The following is an 18414-nucleotide window of genomic DNA, read 5'->3' as shown; positions in this document are numbered from 1 at the left end:
AACAAATCTAGATTTCACAATATCATAAATTAATAATCTAGATATTAAGAGCTACTGCACTAGTCCGCTGTTTTGATGGGGCTGGTGACTTCCATGAATATCTTTAGCTGTAGAACAGATTCCATCACTGATATCTTGTAGTTTGTAATTGTGAAGACTTTATGTACTGGTCCTGAAGATGAGGCAGAAATTGTAAACCTTGAGACCGGTTGCCCCATGATTGTGTAACAACTATTAAAAAATATACAAACTTTAAGATTGCTAATATTGACTCAATTTCTATATCCAATAGTAACATAAAATAATTGATTGGTTGTATTAATTTTTCATTTCTTGTTTCAGATTAGACGTCATATTACTGATCGTGTTATCACTACTTGGGCCCGTAGTTAGTGATGATCCCTTCTCCTTGCCACCATCCTTCACGGATGGAGCTCACAGTGCTTCGGAGTTCGAAGGTAAGTTTATATAAATTGCCAAATTTGGATTATTTTCTCTATGATAATATAAATTTGTTTAATAATAAACTTAGAGAGGAAAGAGAAATATAATTTACAAACATAATAATAAGTAAGTGACTTACGCATTGCAGGTCGTAGATGCAAGATTGCAAATCCTACATTAAAAGAAACAGAAAAATTAAAACAAAGCAAATACATCATACAACCGTGTCGACTTTGGGTACGCCAGGCTTTCGACTTTTTCTCTAAAGTCTTTTTTAAACTTGCAGATGATTAAGTAACCTATATCCTATATCCCAAAAATCCAAATATTTATTCGTTTCTAGAGCTTAACACTTGCATTCCATGGATCTATATTATATCCGATTTTATTTTGTACTAGCTGACCCGGCAGACTTCGTGCTGCCTCAATAGATAAAAAAGCTAAGCTTTTGTGTACAATACACTTAAAATGCTCGATATGAGTGAGGTTTTACTGTTTTCAACTAATTACACATGATGTTTGAAGTACAAGTTTGAAGTAATAAAGTTTAGTTAGAAATTAACAAAATAAAGTTTGTAGTGCAACAGTTACAATGTTAAATTTTTTTATTAATATATCTAAAATTATTAAATTTTTTTGGTTTAAATAAAATTAAAAAATAGTAATAAAAATTAAATAAAATTTTATAATTTGCTGCTTGTTATTTATTGCGCTCAGTATTTTTTCCTGCTTGAAGTTCGCCAGAAAAGTTCTGTTTAGAGATATTTTTTGAAAATTTCGAAACATTAAAAAATTCATATTTTGCCTAATTTGAGTCCCAAAGTTAAACTGTTACACTTCTCATCTATGAAATTTGCCACTCGTTTTTCTCGTGTGCTCAGAATTTTTCTAAGGCTTACGGTTCGTTATTTCGGAAACCGATTGAGATAGAGAAAAAATTTAAGTATGGTTACCTGGGAGTATACTTGCTTAATTTCGTATTTTTCACATCATTATTGTGAGAGTTACGGTGGCATGGGCAAACCCCCTTATAACCTACGGGTATGAAAAATAGATAGCAACCTATTCTTAGGCCTGCCGAAAACACGTGTAAAATTTCATAAAAATCGGTCAAATCGTTTCGGAGGAATATGGCAACAAACACTGTGACCAGAGCATTTTATACATATACCTGTAAATATTTTGGTGGCTACTAAAATGACTATATAAAACCGTATAAACCTTCTGGTAGGGGAGCCCAAGCGGGGATTTTGCAGTTACTCGAGCGTGTCAGATTATCATATGGGAGAAACCTGGTACCCTGCAGATGTACCTCTACCACATATTGGCCCTTAACACAGGGAGGTTCGTTAAGGAGGGCCCGAAAAAAAAATATCTATGGTTAAAAATACTTGAAATTGTCAGATTAAGATAAGGTTAGTTAAGTACATGCAAGAGAGTGTATATTTCAAAAAACTGACGATTTGAGCGGGGCGTAAGAAAAGAAAAGCGAATATTTCGCGAAATGAACGTCAGATCGAAAAACTAAAAAATACGTCTTCAATATTTTTCAAAAATCTATCGAATGGTACCAAACATGACCCCACGGAGAGGGATGGGGGGTAAATTTAACTTAATTATTTAATTTAAATACAAACCCCGCGATATTTCGCAAAATGAACATCACATCGAAAAACTGAAAAATACACTTTCAAAATGTTTTTAAAAAATCTATCGAATGGTACCAAACACGACCCCCACGAGAAAGGGGTGGGGGATACTTTAAAATCTTAAATGGAACCCCCAAATTTTTACTGCAGATTTACTGCGGAAAAAACGATTGTTTGAAATGGAAAATTAAATTAAATTAAAAAATGGCAAGCGCCCGCTAAAATGAAAGTTGTACTTAACTTTTTTGATTTTAGGACCTAATAATCACAACCCAATTGGTCCCCATAACGCTGGAGTGACCGCAAATTTAGCATACTTTACTCCCCTACTATTCCCTGAACTTTCACAAATATTTCAACATCAAAATTAGCCAAATCGGTCCAGCCATTCCTGAGTTTTAGCTAGACTAACGAACAGCAATTGATTTTTGTATGCATATATGATAAACATCCACCGTGTTTTTATCCTGATTACATCATTACCACGCAGACGAAATCCACCTGTAGATATATCGTACCTGCAAAACCGGGAGACAAAAATATTTACAAATCACTATTTTTTAGATTTTGCTGAATTTGAATATTATTAAAGTTACTGATATAAATGTCTCATATTTTTTGTCGTTTTTTCTATTTATGAGAAATATCTAAATTAATGTAAAACCTTGAATCTGTTTTATTTTCAAATCACTGAAAAATGATCAGATCATTATTTAAGAAAAATGTTGCAGTGTGACTTAGATACTAAAATACGTCTATAATAATTGATTACCTTTGTTGTCTAATTTAAGAGATAAATGTAAATTTAGACTTTAATATCTAGATTTATTATTAACTATAATAATTTTTGTTCAAACGATATGTTTACCAAGAAACCTTGGCTCTGTGTTACGCAAGGTCTAATCAATTTATTACATTATTCAAAAATATAACCAAATACTTGCTTTATGACATATTAAACGTATAAGATATTGCTTAATCACAAAATTGAATGAGTGAGTCTGAACAGCCAATAGAAGTAATTATCTTCTCAGAGTATAAGCCGATTTGAGGTTTAGAAATTTATTAAGGCTTTTGACTGCGTTTAACACGACATTTTCTCCAGAAATTAAATTTCTATGAAATCAGAGATATCCCTCTGAAGCTTCTAACTTCCTACCTATGTGGCAGACACCAGGCTGTAGTGTCTAAAAGTCATCTGTCCGATTTTTGATCCGTAACACATGAAGACCCACAAGGTTCGGTTCTAGGACCTCGCGAGCAGTGGCGGCTAGTCCTATGAGGCAGGTGAGGCAGTGCCTCACCGGTATATCAATCGACTCTTTACGTTATTTCGTTATTTCATCATCAATTCTTTAAATACAATTTAACTGTTTGAAATTTGCAAATAACTTTATTTTCGTTATTTCATCATCAATTATTTAAATACAATTTAACTTTTTGAAACTTGCTAAATAACTTAATTTTTATTATAAAACTTAAGGTGATACAGTAGCGATCAACAGGTAGCCAAAACGCGTTCCATGATTGCGGCTGTAATTATGAATATTTTTTCGAGATATTTGGCACACGTATTCGTAATATAATAAAGAATGGCGGTACAGAGCCCAATTTGAAAAATATATTCATATGTGGAAATTACTCTGTAATAAATACAATATTAAAAAACGAGCCTGTACCGCCATTAAGAAGAACAAAAAAATACACTTTCTTCAAATAAACTTTTTTATCCGATGCCTAGATTTTGTGTCATTTTGGAACTACTAATGAAATAAAAAATTTTAGTTGGTCCAAAATGACACAAAATCTAGGCATCGGATAAAAAAGTTTATTTGAAGAAAGTGTATTTTTTTGTTCTTCTTAATGGCGGTACAGGCTCGTTTTTTTAATATTGTGTTTAATTACAGATTAATTTCCACATATTAATATATTTTTCAAATTGGGCTCTGTACCGCCATTCTTTATTATATTACGAATACGTGTGCCAAATATCTCGAAAAAATATTCAAAATTATAGCCGCAATCTTGGAACGCGTTTTCGCTACCTGTTGATCGCTACTGTTTCCTCTTAATAACTTTATTTTTATGATAAAAAATAAAAATAGGTAGGTACGGCCCTGACCCCGTATCTTTGTAGTTAAGCGTTCTTCATATGTATATACATCGGTAGGTCTACGTTGGAGTATATATGCGTCTCATTCTCACTTTCTCAAATTATAGCAGAAGCACTGCCTCAGATGGGTCCTTGTCTAGCATATTACGAAGCCGGCGGTGATCGGCCGGCCGCAATAAAATTTAAACTCAGAATAATTTTTGGAGCCGGGATTAAATATCCTTTCAGAGGCTGGCAAAAATATGCCTCTAGCGTGGTTTTGCAGTTTTAGTTAGGTAGTTTGTTAAAGCAGTTTGTTCTGGTTACGTGTACTTGGCCTTCTTACACTCTGGTTACTTACTATTAGTATAATTAGATGTTTAGAATATGTTATCATGCTGTGACTAGCTTTATGCCATTTTCCAAATGTCAATTAAATAAGTAAATTAATAAAAAAAATAGAAATTATGATTTCTTTCATAATAATTTTACTTTTAAGCACGCTGTTTAATAAAAAATATAAGAAACCAAAAAAATAAAATTTAACCCTTAGTTTATTTAACATAAAAAATCAATCGTATAATATAACAGTAATTTTCTTACTTGCTTGTTTTTATTTCCTATATATTCAATACATTTACAATATAAGATTGGTTCCAAATGAAATTATCACGTGTTTGAAGGTAAATATATTGATTGCGCACAATAATTTCATTTTGGCAAGTGATTAATAATAATAAAAGAATCAGTCAACAGCGTAACCAGGATGATCCTAAGGGGGTATGGGTCTCCGGGGGTATGGAATTAAGGAGGATGTTAAGGGTATGGGGCGCTTATAACCCCTAAAACCCCCTGGTTACGCCACTGAAATCAGTTGTACGTTCTTGTCATGTAGTATATAATGTAAATTTTGCTTAATAGGACTGTACAACGCTGATGAGACCAAGAAAGGACGAAACATCTGACTCACACATAAATGAAATCTAAAATGTCCTCATAAATCCGACCCCTGCTAAAAATTTTACGCGGGGTCTAAGGTCACCAAATATGGTTTTTAGCGATTTTCAGCGAAACGGTAAGTTTTATCGTAAAATTAGTTCTAACAAAAAATGTAGATTAGATAATTATCTATAAAAAATGCCTTATTACTTTTTTCCCTGAGAGCCACCGTTTTTGAGATATAACGATTCAAAAAGTGGTAATGTCATAATATGCGCACACGTTTCCATACCACCTTTGAGGTAGTGTACTTAGCGCGTTTTTTTAACGTGGTTTCCCCAGTAGGCCTATTCCACGGATCTTTTATGGTTCTGTTTAATTTAAAGCTATTTAATAATTGATATTGGCAAGGGTTAAAAATGATAAAAGTTATATAAAGCGGTATAAATAAAAAAAAAGGAAATTATCAAACTGGTTCATAATTTTCTAATACTTCTGCTTCTCTTGTTCTTCTTCTCATTGTTCTTCTTCCTCTTCTTCATCTTCTAGTTCTTCTTCTTCTTCATCTTGTTCTTCTTCTTGTTCATCCTGGGTGCAAGTAAATTGTCCCAATAATGACACATCGCATGGCTCCTCGATAGAATCAAATGAATCCTCAATTGTTGGTGATTCAACATTGGAACACGACCGGTTTTGACAATTAGTGCATGCTACCGAACAAAACGGTCCAACTTTTTTTGCAACCACATTTAGCGCTACATCCCTATTTACAGTTGCAAAAAATTGTGTTCAGGAGTTTTTCCGGCGCAGGGAGGAGTAAAGTTTGAATTGGTTCTAATGAACTGTCGACTAATTTCCATCCCCAGTCTTTTGGATCTAGCTGATAACCAAGCCACACTTGAACTTGGTAATATACCCGAAAAGATGTTGATGAGCAGCCGCTGAGGTTGGAGGAAGACAAGATAACTGCACTTGTTTTTTGTTTCGAGTACTTTTAAAAAAACATGCATATCGAAACTTATCTAAGCACGTAGTTTTCTTAGGCGCTCCATACATAGAGAGAAGCAAGCTAATTCCGTTGGAAATAACTTCTTGTGGAGTTGAATTAGTTTTTTTAAAAACTTCAGCACATTCAAGTAAATCTTGTTTTTCAAACATTTTAAAAACGGTCGTTTTACCCCTCCTGAAAAATGCAGATGTCGTATCACAGCCAGTTATTGCGTGTAAAAATAGTATATGATTTTGACATTTTGCAAAAGTAGATAAACTTTTCGATGAATATATTTCCGATTGGTGTTGAGCTTTTCCAGGTTTTATAAAAAAGATTGTTTTTTCGATTGGAGTTCTACCAGTGAGTAATACGAGTAAGTCTACATCTTCACCTACAACAATAGTTGTATTTGTTAAATTGAATTGCTCTATGGCTGTTTCAATTATCATTACGTCAGCATCTTTATTAGCTTGTTTTACCGATATATTTTCAGCAATAAAGTTATCTTTCAGCATTGAAATGAACCGAGATTTGTTGTGAGTATTTGCAAGAAATTTCTGTTGAGTGGTAGATACTGTCATAGATTGATCAAATAAAATATTAGAAGATGAAGATGTTGCTGAAGTTCTACGACGTTGTTCTGCAGCTTTAATATTTCTCGTAAAATCATTATAGCCATCAATTAAAGTTGTCTTTCATTAAGTAAAGGTAGGGTGATTAGATTAGCCGACGAACGTGTTTATTCCGACAAAACCCATCTTTACAAATTGAACTAAGGTATATATAAAAAGAATTACTAAAGTTAATACTTTGTCATATCAATTTACTATTTTTGTTGGGATTAAGCCGTAAAATTCAAATAATTCTTATTATTTTCGCGTTACATTCACTTTGTAAAGATTTTTTTGTTGGCACTGTAATACAATACAGCTTATAATTTGCATCCCTCGGTAGACCGCAAGCTGTATAGTAGAAACATTATCATATTTATAATCTTATATTATTATGTGTAATATAAGTTAAGTTGACCGATAGAATATTATGTTTACTTGTATTACAGCTTCAGTGATGTATATACCTGGTGTACTAATACATATATTATGACGATTAGAAGTCTTTCAACTCTTTGAATTGTTGTATCTCAAAAACAGTGGCTCTTAGGAAAAAAACTATTAAGATATTTTTTATAGATAATTATCTAACCTACATTTTTTGTTAGAGCTAATTTTACGATAAATCTTACCGTTTCGCTGAAAATCGCTAAAAACCATATTTGGTGACCTTTGACCCCGCGTTAAATTTTTAGCACGGGTCGGATTTATGAGGACTTTTTAGATTTCATTTATGATGGTATTTTGAACAATCCTGCCAATTTTCAGCTTGATGGTAATTATTGTAGCCTCACTCCTATTTTTGAGTCTAACTAGACCGGTCTACTGCTGTCACTAGTGGTATGGAAACGATATTTATTGTCATTTTCTGTGACATCCGTGACATTTCGTTCTTTGCAATTCGGAAAGGCCCAAAGTGTAATGCCTGGGGAAATTGGAGAGAAGAGGATATGAGACTACTGATGAGGAGGAAAAAACCTCCGAAACCGGTATAGACTCTTCCTGCACTCTCCGATTTAACCAGAGTATTATGCAGCTGCTGCATTTTCGTGTTGCAAAGAAATTGAAAATGTTTATACATTTTAATTCATTTATTCTTTTGTTGAGTACTAAGGAATCTTTCTTGTTGTAACTTGTTAACGTTGAGCAGATGGGTTGTGAATTATTTTAAAATTCTCTCATCTTAATTTCCTCGGCATCCTGTATGATTTATAGTTTTTGAAAATCTCGGGAGGTTGTAACCAAAAAAAGTATTGCACCTGTTGTCAATCTGGTGGTATGGGAACGATATTTATTGTCATTTTCTGTGACATCCGTGACATTTCGTTCTTTGCAATTCGGAAAGGCCCAAAGTGTAATGCCTGGGGAAATTGGAGAGAAGAGGATATGAGACTACTGATGAGGAGGAAAAAACCTCCGAAACCGGTATAGACTCTTCCTGCACTCTCCGATTTAACCAGAGTATTATGCAGCTGCTGCATTTTCGTGTTGCAAAGAAATTGAAAATGTTTATACATTTTGTATTATTTGTATTCTTTTAATACTATCACCTTTTTTTCGATTTTTAGCAGTATGTATAGTCAGGAACTCTACGATTAAGCGTCACAAGCAGATATTTCCATATAAACAAAAAATTAATTTACTTTCTATACTCTTCCCGTTCGCACGTCCGAAATCCTCACTCGCCGAAACGATCAAAGAGAATGCGATGATTTTATTACTTTGCGGCTTATTCTAGTCGGCTAATTTTATTGAATCCAGGTTTTTAATTTAACACAGACTCGTACATTGGCAGATTCAATGTCGTTCGGTTAAACTTCAAAAGCCTTATCCGGTAGCTGTAAATAATTCAGTCTGTTAATCAGATTAATTTTATATGTATTTACTGAAGTTTTAAACCTTTGTATGTGCTGAAATCTGTTCTAAACGGTTTTGTCGTTTACCTGAGAGTTAAAATTTATTGTTTGAGGTAGAAATCTGTAATCGTTGTATACAAAATTTTGACTTTATTTTTAATATACGAGTAGACAGCGTATTAAAGTAAACAAAATATCAGTTTATGACTATGGTATAAATATATTATTATTTAGAATATATTTTCTGCAGTAATTTTCTAAGGATTTTTTTTCTTCTTTTTTTCTGCAATTTTTTCGAAATTGTCCGTGTTTAGCAAGTGTGAAACGTTCACCTACATTTCAAATTGCATAAGGACCCTTATATGACACAGCTACAAATGTTGTTTTCTTCCTGGACCTGCGTCGCTAAAAAACTTTTCATTGTTTTATTCTTCTTCTTCTTCTGCCACTCCTATCGGAGATTGGAAATCATCAAGGCTACCCTGACTTTGTTTACAGCTGACCTAAAAAGTTCATTAGCGGTGCAGCCAAACCACTCTCTCAAATTACGCATCCACGACATTCTTCTACGGCCCGGATTCCGTTTTCCTTCTATTTTTCCTTGCATTATATTTTGAAGTAATGCGTATTTATGACCTCTCATCAGGTGACCCAAATACTCGAGTTTTCTTCGTTTTATCGTTAACAAAATTTCTGGGTCTCTTCCTATCCTTCGTATTACTTCAAGATTTGTGATTCTTTCAACCCAACTTATCTTCAGCATTCGACGGTAGCACCACATCTCGAAACTTTCAATATTTTTTATGTTGTTCTGTTTGAGAGTCCAGGCATCTACACCGTATAATAGCTTGTTAAATACGTAGCCTCTTAGCATTCTTAATCGTAGAGGGATGCTTATATCTCTGTTGCAGAAGAATTTTCTCATCTTTATGAAGGTGGCCCTGGCAATTTCGATACGTCTTTTTATTTCATTGTTTTGGTCTCCAGTTTCGTTTATTAAAGTTCCCAAGTATTTATAACTTGATATTTATAACGATGAACGTTTTAATTTACAATTGTTTTATAGCTTGTAACAGTTTCCACTCGATTTTAGCTCTTCTTAACACTGGTTTCTTGCACAATTTGTTCTTTAACATGTGTTTTAACTGAAACAAAAGTTTGAGACACCCTTGGGGGAGAACAATATACTTACAAGTGTGAGTATGCATCGAAATCGTATGGTAGTCTTATGTTTTGTGAACACGTTATTTTTTTAGTTTCTCTGATGCCTTTAATAACAAAGAATCTAGACGGTTTTACAACAAAGTGTTTAAAGAAAAATAATGTGTGCAATATACCTCTTGCTATTTAAAGAACCTCCACTTAGACACCAAATCCGTACTTTCCTACTCAAAGAAATTCCACCCCAAAACATCACAGAGCCTCCATTAAACAATCTCCTCTCTCTTATGTTGCGCTGTACATACCGATCACTTGGTCGACAAATAACTCTAAGGGTAAAAACAGAACAAATGGGTCGCGGTGGAGGTGGAGGTGGAGGTCGCGGTCGATGTCGATATCCATGTAAAACAAACACATTGTACTGAATTGAAGAGAACAGAGCAGGTAAGTCGCGGTGGAGGTTTAGCGCGATGCCATCCAGGAGGTTTACATGAATGCTTTTGAAAATAAAATGAGTTTGTTTTACATGAATGTCTACTGCGCGGCCTACAAGGATGCTTGCCAAGTTGTCATTACCTGCGCTATCTGAGTTGATACTTTTTACATAATCCCTTTTTGTATTCAGTTTATTTTTGAAGTTCTAAAGTAATTAAATACAGTCAATTTTTGAAATATGAAGGAGGATCTGATTATTTACAGCTGACATTTCACCACTATCATCACTTGAATGACACAATATCGCAAAAGCACAGTCTTTTTGTCATTCAAATTTCATTAAACTACTTCACTTGATAGTGGTTCTAGCTCGACTGACAGCGCAGGTGACCTCCTTGCTATGTGCTGTCGACATCGACCGCGACTTAACTAAAAGCATCCACCGCGACCTACACCTCCTCCTCGACCCACTTGTTCTGTTCTTACCCTTAAGATGTCAACCCTAATGTCTTTCTATTTTTAAAGGTTTGTAACGGTGGTTATTTTTTAAGGTTAATTTAGTATTGTTTCAGTTAAAACACGTCGCGTTAAAGAATAAAACCGTCTATTTTCTTTGTTTCTAAAGATAACAAGGACATTCAAAAAACAAAATGTTCACATCAGACTACAATAAAATTTCGATATATACCCACACTTATACCTTGTCCTCCCTACAGGGTGTCGCAAACTATACATCAGAAGAAAAACATATCTTTTCTTCCACCCGGTATAAGTTCAAAAAAGAAACTAACAAACTAAGTTATCAATCGAAGTAGCACAGAAAACGAAAATAAATATCGCCTCCGTACCACCAGATTGACAACAGGTGGAATACTTTCTTTGGTTACACCTCCTGAGATTTTCAAAAGTTATAAATCATACAGGGTGCCGAGGAAATTAAGATGAGAGAATTTTAAATAATTCACAACTCATCTACTTAGCGTGGTAAAGCTCCAACAAGAAATATTCCTTAATACTCAAACAAAAGAGTAAAAATTCAGAAATTGAGAATGTTTATACATTTTCAAAAAAGAAGTTTGAGAAAACATTTGCCCAACTGTGTAAATATCAAGACAAGTCTCAACAACAACCATAGAACCAGATATTCTAAGGTCTGAAGTCGATTAAGCCATAAAACACCTTAAAAGAAATAAATCACCTGGTTGCGATGGCATCACGGCAGAAATTTTACAGAACATAGGTGAACATGGTCTCCAATTAATGTGGAGACTGCAATCATGTATTGAGAATAGGCAAATGGCCCAGTGATTGGCGTACCTCACTATTTACTCCCATTCATAAGAAATTCGTAATCACAAAATGTAGTAACTACCGAACCATTTCACTAATTTCACACACCCAAGTAAAATTCTGTTGAGAATCATCCAGTGACGCATGCAGACATACCTGGATAGACAAATACCACAAGAACAGGCAGGCTTCGTGAAGGGTAAAGGCACAAGGGAGCAAATACTTAATATGCGACAACTCATTGAGAAAGCACGAGAATTCAAAATTCCAATGATCATCTGCTTTCTGGATTATCAGAAGGCATTTGACTGTGTAAACTGGATAGTTTTGTGGAAAGTTCTACATGAGATGGGGGTTCCTGATCATCTGTCAGGTTTGGTGAAAAGCCTATATGAAAACAGTGAAACCAGAATAAGAATTGAAAACCATAAGTCCGATCCTTTTAGAACAGGTAGAGGAGTCCGACAAGGATGTATTCTATCTCCAAGTCTTTTTAATTTCTATGGGGAATATATAATAAGAAAAGCACTCGACAAATGAAATGGCCGTATTTCTATCGCAGGAAAGAAGATTTCAAATCTCAGATATGCAGATGATAAAACATTAATAACTGCATCCGAAGAAGAAATGTCCAGCCTGCTACAGCTAGTGGAAGCCGAAAGCAATAGATGTGGTCTCAAGATCAATAAACAAAAAACATAAATTATGATAGTAGATTATTCAAATTCACTTCAGACAACAGGAGTCTTAGACTAGTTTGAAGTGGTTAACGAGTTCAATTATCTAGGATCTTACATCAGTAATACAGGATCTTGTGAAACAGAAATACATAGGAGAATAGGCATGGCCAAAAACGCTATGAGTCGATTATCGAAAATCTGGAAAGATCGCTCCTTGTCGAAGAACACCAAAATAAGATTATTACGTACCTTAATTTTCCGCATAATTAATTACGGATCCGAAACATGGACAATGAAATCGGACGACAGAAAAAGGATTGATGTCTTTAAAATGTGGTGCTGGAGAAGAATGCTTCGGATCTCATGGACGGAACACAGAACAAATCACTCAATCCTCCAAGAGCTTAATATTCAGACTCGACTTTCCTCTATTTGCCTCTCCACCGTCTTAAAATTTTTCGGCCATATTGCAAGAAGAAGTGATTTATTTTATTTTTTATTTTTAATTTAGCGTATGGACTTTCTCAGTACGATAAATACACAAATATAAAGAAGAAGTGATGATAATCTTGAGAGACTTATAATTTCGGGAAACGATGAAGGGCGCAGAAGTAGAGGTCGCTCACCTACTCGATGGACGGATCAAGTACAGAAAGCCAGTGGAAAAACAATCTCTGAATCCATGAGGGAAGCTCAGGACAGAAGCCGATGGAAAGAGATAGTTGCTCGTATTATAGGGAATCACGACACTCAGCAATGAGGAAACGAATGAGGAGGAGGAAGGAGGAGAAAATGCCAAAGAAACATCTTAAACAATAAAAAAATTAGCGGGATCCGTCAATCTGTTCACGAAAAAATCAACTATGAAAATGAGCATAATTTTAGATGATGCATAACTTTTGAATCGATTTGTGTATCTAGGCAGCTAAATATCTAGAAAAAATGGAAAAGAAAAGATGAATTGAGCTTAAAAAGCTATCTTGGCAAATTTGAATATAAATGGCAGCTGAAGAAATATTTCACGCAGCAACAGCAGAGAAACATTACAAAAACATAGACGTTATGATATCTAACCTTCAAAAATAATGATATCCAACAAAAAGAAGAACTTGCTATAACTATTTAACAAACTAAAATATAGCATAACACAACAATAAAAAATCAGGGTTGTTTGACGTCACATATTATTAAATGCGATATCACACAGCAAACGCCGAAAGCATCAACCTAATTTCGAAAATGAAATGAAAAAATTTAATTAGCGTCGAACTAACGAAATGAGTAGTATGTGTAGCTATAGCTATAGCTGTAGCTGTTGGCAGTCTCATGTTTTATTTAGCTGTCGCGACACGGATAAACCTAAACATAGTCGTCCTGAAATGCAGCATAAAATAGTCAAAAAACCAACAATATCAAAAATAATATGTTGTTTTTTAAATCGGGCTCCATTTATTGCATTTATTAAATGTAAAAAATAAATACAAGTAAATTCTTTGTATTTATGTATGCATATTTATTAAATAAAGTTGGCAGAATTTTCGGACTAGAAGGCATTTATTAAAAAAATTAAATTTAAAAATAAAATAAAATTTCCATTTTTATTCAGTTGCAATGCGAAGGCAAAACAATCTTATTTTTTCACTTAGAATACGGAGCGCAATCCAGCACTATGAATCGACGATTTTCGACTCTTATTGGAGTCTCATCGGAGAGGCGTAGGCTTGCAGGTCTCTGCTCGAAGTATAATAAAATAAAAAATAAAAATAAAAATAAAAACATTTATTGCCTAATAATATTTTACATTTCATTCCTTAAGATATTTTATTTCTTCTAAGTGTTCCGCGAGTGCACCACTTCTTTTGAACTCCATTCTGTCGGCGTTGATTCTTTACTTGTGTCCTGGACGTCTTCTTCTGTAGGTACTTTTTCTGCAGAAGAAGACGTCCAGGACACAACAAGTGACAAAATCACGAAAGGTTATTCCCGCATTGCAACTGACGTTAATGGAGTAGGTGACTAGCGTCATCTGGCCACTGAAAGGCAAAGTTTTCAACCTAATATAAACATTAATAATATTGAAAAATATTAAAAATATTAATTAAATATTTTATAATTGAAAACTTATTGGTCCATTTCCCCGGTAACACGTCCATGGCTTCTAAAAATTGCAGGCCAGATGGATGCTGAAGCGAAGAAGACAAGAGGGAATTAAAAAATTTACAATTCACGACCCCGTCTGTTTAGCTGGTAAATTCCAACGGAAAATGGACCTAGTTACTTAAAGGAGTAAAGACCAATATAAAAATAAAATTAAAATTCCCTTTTTATTCAGTTGCAATGTTTCCTGACAAAGTCATATTTTTTGGTATTCTTTTTGTTTTTTCTAAAATTAGTTTAATATTTAAATACAATACCAAAAAACTGTTTAAAGTAGATGGGTATATTGATTGATGAAATCATAATATGAAGTTATATTATAATAGAAGTATAACTTCTTACGTACGTACAAAGTATACACACACATTTTTTTTTTGTCTGTATTCTAAATTTCTAAACAACAGAAACATGAATTATTTAGTTTTTTTGGAAGTGAAAGCTTAAAAACATAGGCCTAACCTACTGCGCACAGAACTGCACATATAGCTGGTTGCGGAGAAAGCCCGTTCGGCCTCTATACTGGTCGGTTTCAAGATCATTAAATAGTCATAAACCATGGACAATGGACAACTGTTAACAACAATTCAATGTTAAGTTCTAGTTCCAAAGTAAAATTCACGGGCTCCGGATTAGTTGGCCCATCTTCTTCCATTATGTCCTCTTGCACTGGTCCCACAATCACTTGTTTATTTATACGACTCAACAAATTTTTCATCTCGTCGCATTGCATTCTTTTTCGGCATGAGGCAATAACCAGGATTGTTTAATCCTTCGCCATACTTTTTTTGATTTTGTAAGTCTACTAATGTACCTGTAATTTCAGAGAAGCACCGTTCCCCGATTCTGTTTGCGTAGTGCTTCAGATATATCTGCACTAAGGCAAGAGTCCTGGCTATTTAGTTTGTCTACGGCAAAATTCATGGTTGTGTCGGCCGTTCAAAGTCAACTCTCATCTGCAAAGAGTTTTTACAAGCCAGTTTCACCGGTTAAAAAGTGGCGATTAACTCATTGATTATAATTATTGACCATTCGCCAGCAGAGCATTTATCTGAGAATTAATGTCTATCTATGCTGTATCGATGCAAACTTTTAGGCTGTATATATACAGGGTGTCCTGAAAATATTGGTCATAAATTATACCACAAATTCTGGGGTCAAAAACAGTTCGATTGAACCTAACTTACCTTAGTACAAATGTGCTCATAAAAAAAGTTACAGCCCTTTGAAGTTACAAAATGAAAATCGATTTTTTTCAATATATCGAAAACTATTAGAGATATTTTATTGAAAATGGACATCTATCATTCTTATGGCAGGAACATTAAAAACAAAATTATAGTGAAATTTATCCACCCCATAAAAATTTTATGGGGGTTTTGTTCCCTTAAACCCCCCCAAACTTTTGTGTGCGTTCCAAGTAATTCATTTTTCTGGTACCATTAGTTAAACACAACTTTTTTAAACTTTTTTGCTTCTTAGTATTTTTTCGATAAGCCAGTTTTTTTCGAGGTGCGACTTCTTTTTTAATATAATTAACATTAAAATTTTATGCGGGTTTCGTTCCTTTAAACCCCCCAAATGTTTGTATACGTTCCAATTAAACTATTATTGCTAGTTATAGATAGTTTTTTTTTATTAATGGCTTTGACAGAGCCAATTAGCCAGACTATTTGTGTTTTTTTGTATGGTATTACAATAACAATTTTTAGTTAATATCTAAGCCTACTTATTATCTAAATTTACAGAGTGGTATAATATATTAATGGATACATTTTTCAATTTTGTGTGATATTTTTACAATTTTATAATTTTATTATCTAAGCCCATTTAAAATTTAAATTTACAGGACGTTACATATTCGTAAAGACATTGTAACGTCTGCTTATTTTTTGGAAAAAGAATTTCGTTTAAATTGACAGGTAAAGGACAATTTAGATCAATTAACTTTTCATACATTACTTTAATATTTTGTCTGTACAGTCCACACTCCAATATGAGGTGCTGTAGATCTCCCATTCCACCACAGGCGCAATATGGGTTATCACTGATACCTATGCTGTGTTTGTATGCTGGGGTTAGTGCGTGATTTGACCTCATTCTGTTTATTGTTTTTATAAATAGCCTATTTGATTCTTGTTTAAACCATCTCTCATTGGGAATTAGTGGCTGGCAATTTCTAAAATTTATTCCCGTTGTACTTTGGTTATATACACGTTGCCAATTTTGTTTAAACACAGTGTTTTTAAAACTTTTTTGCCTCTTAGTGTTTTTTTGATAAGTCACCTTTTATCGAGATGTGGCTTCTTTTTCAAAATATACCTAAAAATATAAATTGTAAATAAATTTTCAGATTAACAGGTTTCTATAATCATACTTAACCATATACAAATATGTGGTGGATTCGACAAATATTCAAAATATCTCGATAAACACTGGCTTATCGAAAAAGCACTAAGATGCAAAAAAGTTTTAGAAACATTGTGTTTAACTAATGGTGCCACAATAATAATTTAATTGGAACGTACACTAAAGTTTGGGGGGGTTTAAGGGAACAAAAACCCCATAAAATTTGTATGGGGTGCACAAATTTCACTTTAATTTTTTTTAAGATGTCGCTGCCATAATAATGTCACATGTCCATTTTTAATAAAAAATCTCTAAGAGTTTTCGATATATGAGAACAAAACCATTTTCATTTTGTAACTTCAAAGGGCTGTAACGTTTTTTGTGTGCACTATTGTATATAGCAGGGGTGGGTAAAGGGCGGCCCGCGGGCCGCATGCGGCCTGCGGAAAAATGTAAATTATTTTCATTTAAAGATTTTTATAAATTATTGCTAATATTAATAAATAAATATAGATAATGCAGCTATTAATTAACACTTTCGCAGCGGGTGATTTTTCCGCAAATTTTCAACATAACGTGGGCAATTATTTGAGTTTCCGCCACAGAATTTTTCGGCCCCCTCAATGAAATCCATGAAATTTCAACAAATGGAAACGATATTTTTTAAGTACTTAATCAGGAACGGTTTGAAAAATTTGAGATTAACCCGTTACCACGTAGTAAATGTAACAACTGACGGAGCACCAAATTTAAGAGAAACAAATGTTATAATGTTGAGAAAACTTAAAGATTAAGTTCATTAACAATTTCCAGAACAGGTATTATGTAAAAATTTTTTGCAAGTAGACAACGTCATTTCAATTGTAACCAATATTGTTAATTTTATTCGTTCAAGATCAAGAAGGTTAAATCATCCTGCATTCATAGCATTTTTCGAAGAGTTAGAAGCAGAATATACTGATCTTTTATACCATAATCGACAATCATCTTCGATGTTTAAGTTTAGAGAAGGTTCTTAAAAATGCTGAGAATTAAGGGAGGAAATTGCTTTATGTTTAGAAATGAAAAGCGGCTAGAAATTTGCCAAATTTACAAGTTTTGAACGCAAATTGCAACTTTTAAAATGAAACTCAAACTATTATAAATATATCATTTTCCTTATCACTTCTAAGAAAGCATTTTTCAGTTCAAATTTAGTTTGTACCAGTTTATATTTAAATAGAAATTATATATTTAATTTGCATATTTTTTGCATTTTACAAATCTTTGCAAATGTTCTAAAGTACATAGCTAAATTTATAGTTCGACATTTTTTGTGAACAAACATTTTGAATAATGAACATAAATAAATATCCATTGAGGACCGGAATTGGTACCACAAAGTTTACACCCGAAATTTTACCAGGATCGAGGTTAATCATGAACGAGGATATAAAACTAAACTAAAATTTTATAAAAGACATTGAGGTTCGTTTTTCATATTTTAATAAATATTATTGTAAGTTTGCAAATAATAAATAATATGTTTAATAAATATTTTCTATTATTTAATTATTTCAACGAAAACAAAAACAATGAAGGGAATCAAGATCAATCGAAGGGAAATCGAAACGTCAAATAATTTTAATGTCAAACTTAAATTGTGGCATATTCCCAAACAAAATAGTAAATTGCATAAGATGCCCCAAGGAAATAGCTTCAGAACAATATTAGTGAAAAAAGAAATAGGTTCATAGATTAACTAAAAATAGATAAATATCTAC

The 18414-nt window shown here is 33.4% G+C and overlaps 1 protein-coding gene across 1 annotated transcript in view; it reads left to right on the top strand.

Moving 5' to 3' along the window:
- Positions 1-337: 337 nt before the first annotated feature.
- Positions 338-18414, top strand: part of LOC114329174 (collagen alpha-1(XV) chain) — a gene marked incomplete at its 5' end in the record, with an annotated part of 898386 nt that continues 880309 nt past the window's right edge. The window contains one exon of the mRNA XM_050657117.1: positions 338-458. Coding sequence (XP_050513074.1) covers positions 338-458 — 121 coding nt within the window. The remainder of the gene's footprint in view (positions 459-18414) is intronic.

Source organism: Diabrotica virgifera, chromosome 7, assembly GCF_917563875.1.
Source record: "Diabrotica virgifera virgifera chromosome 7, PGI_DIABVI_V3a".
Taxonomy (NCBI): Eukaryota; Metazoa; Arthropoda; class Insecta; order Coleoptera; family Chrysomelidae; genus Diabrotica; species Diabrotica virgifera.
This window is presented reverse-complemented; position numbering and strand designations above follow the sequence as displayed.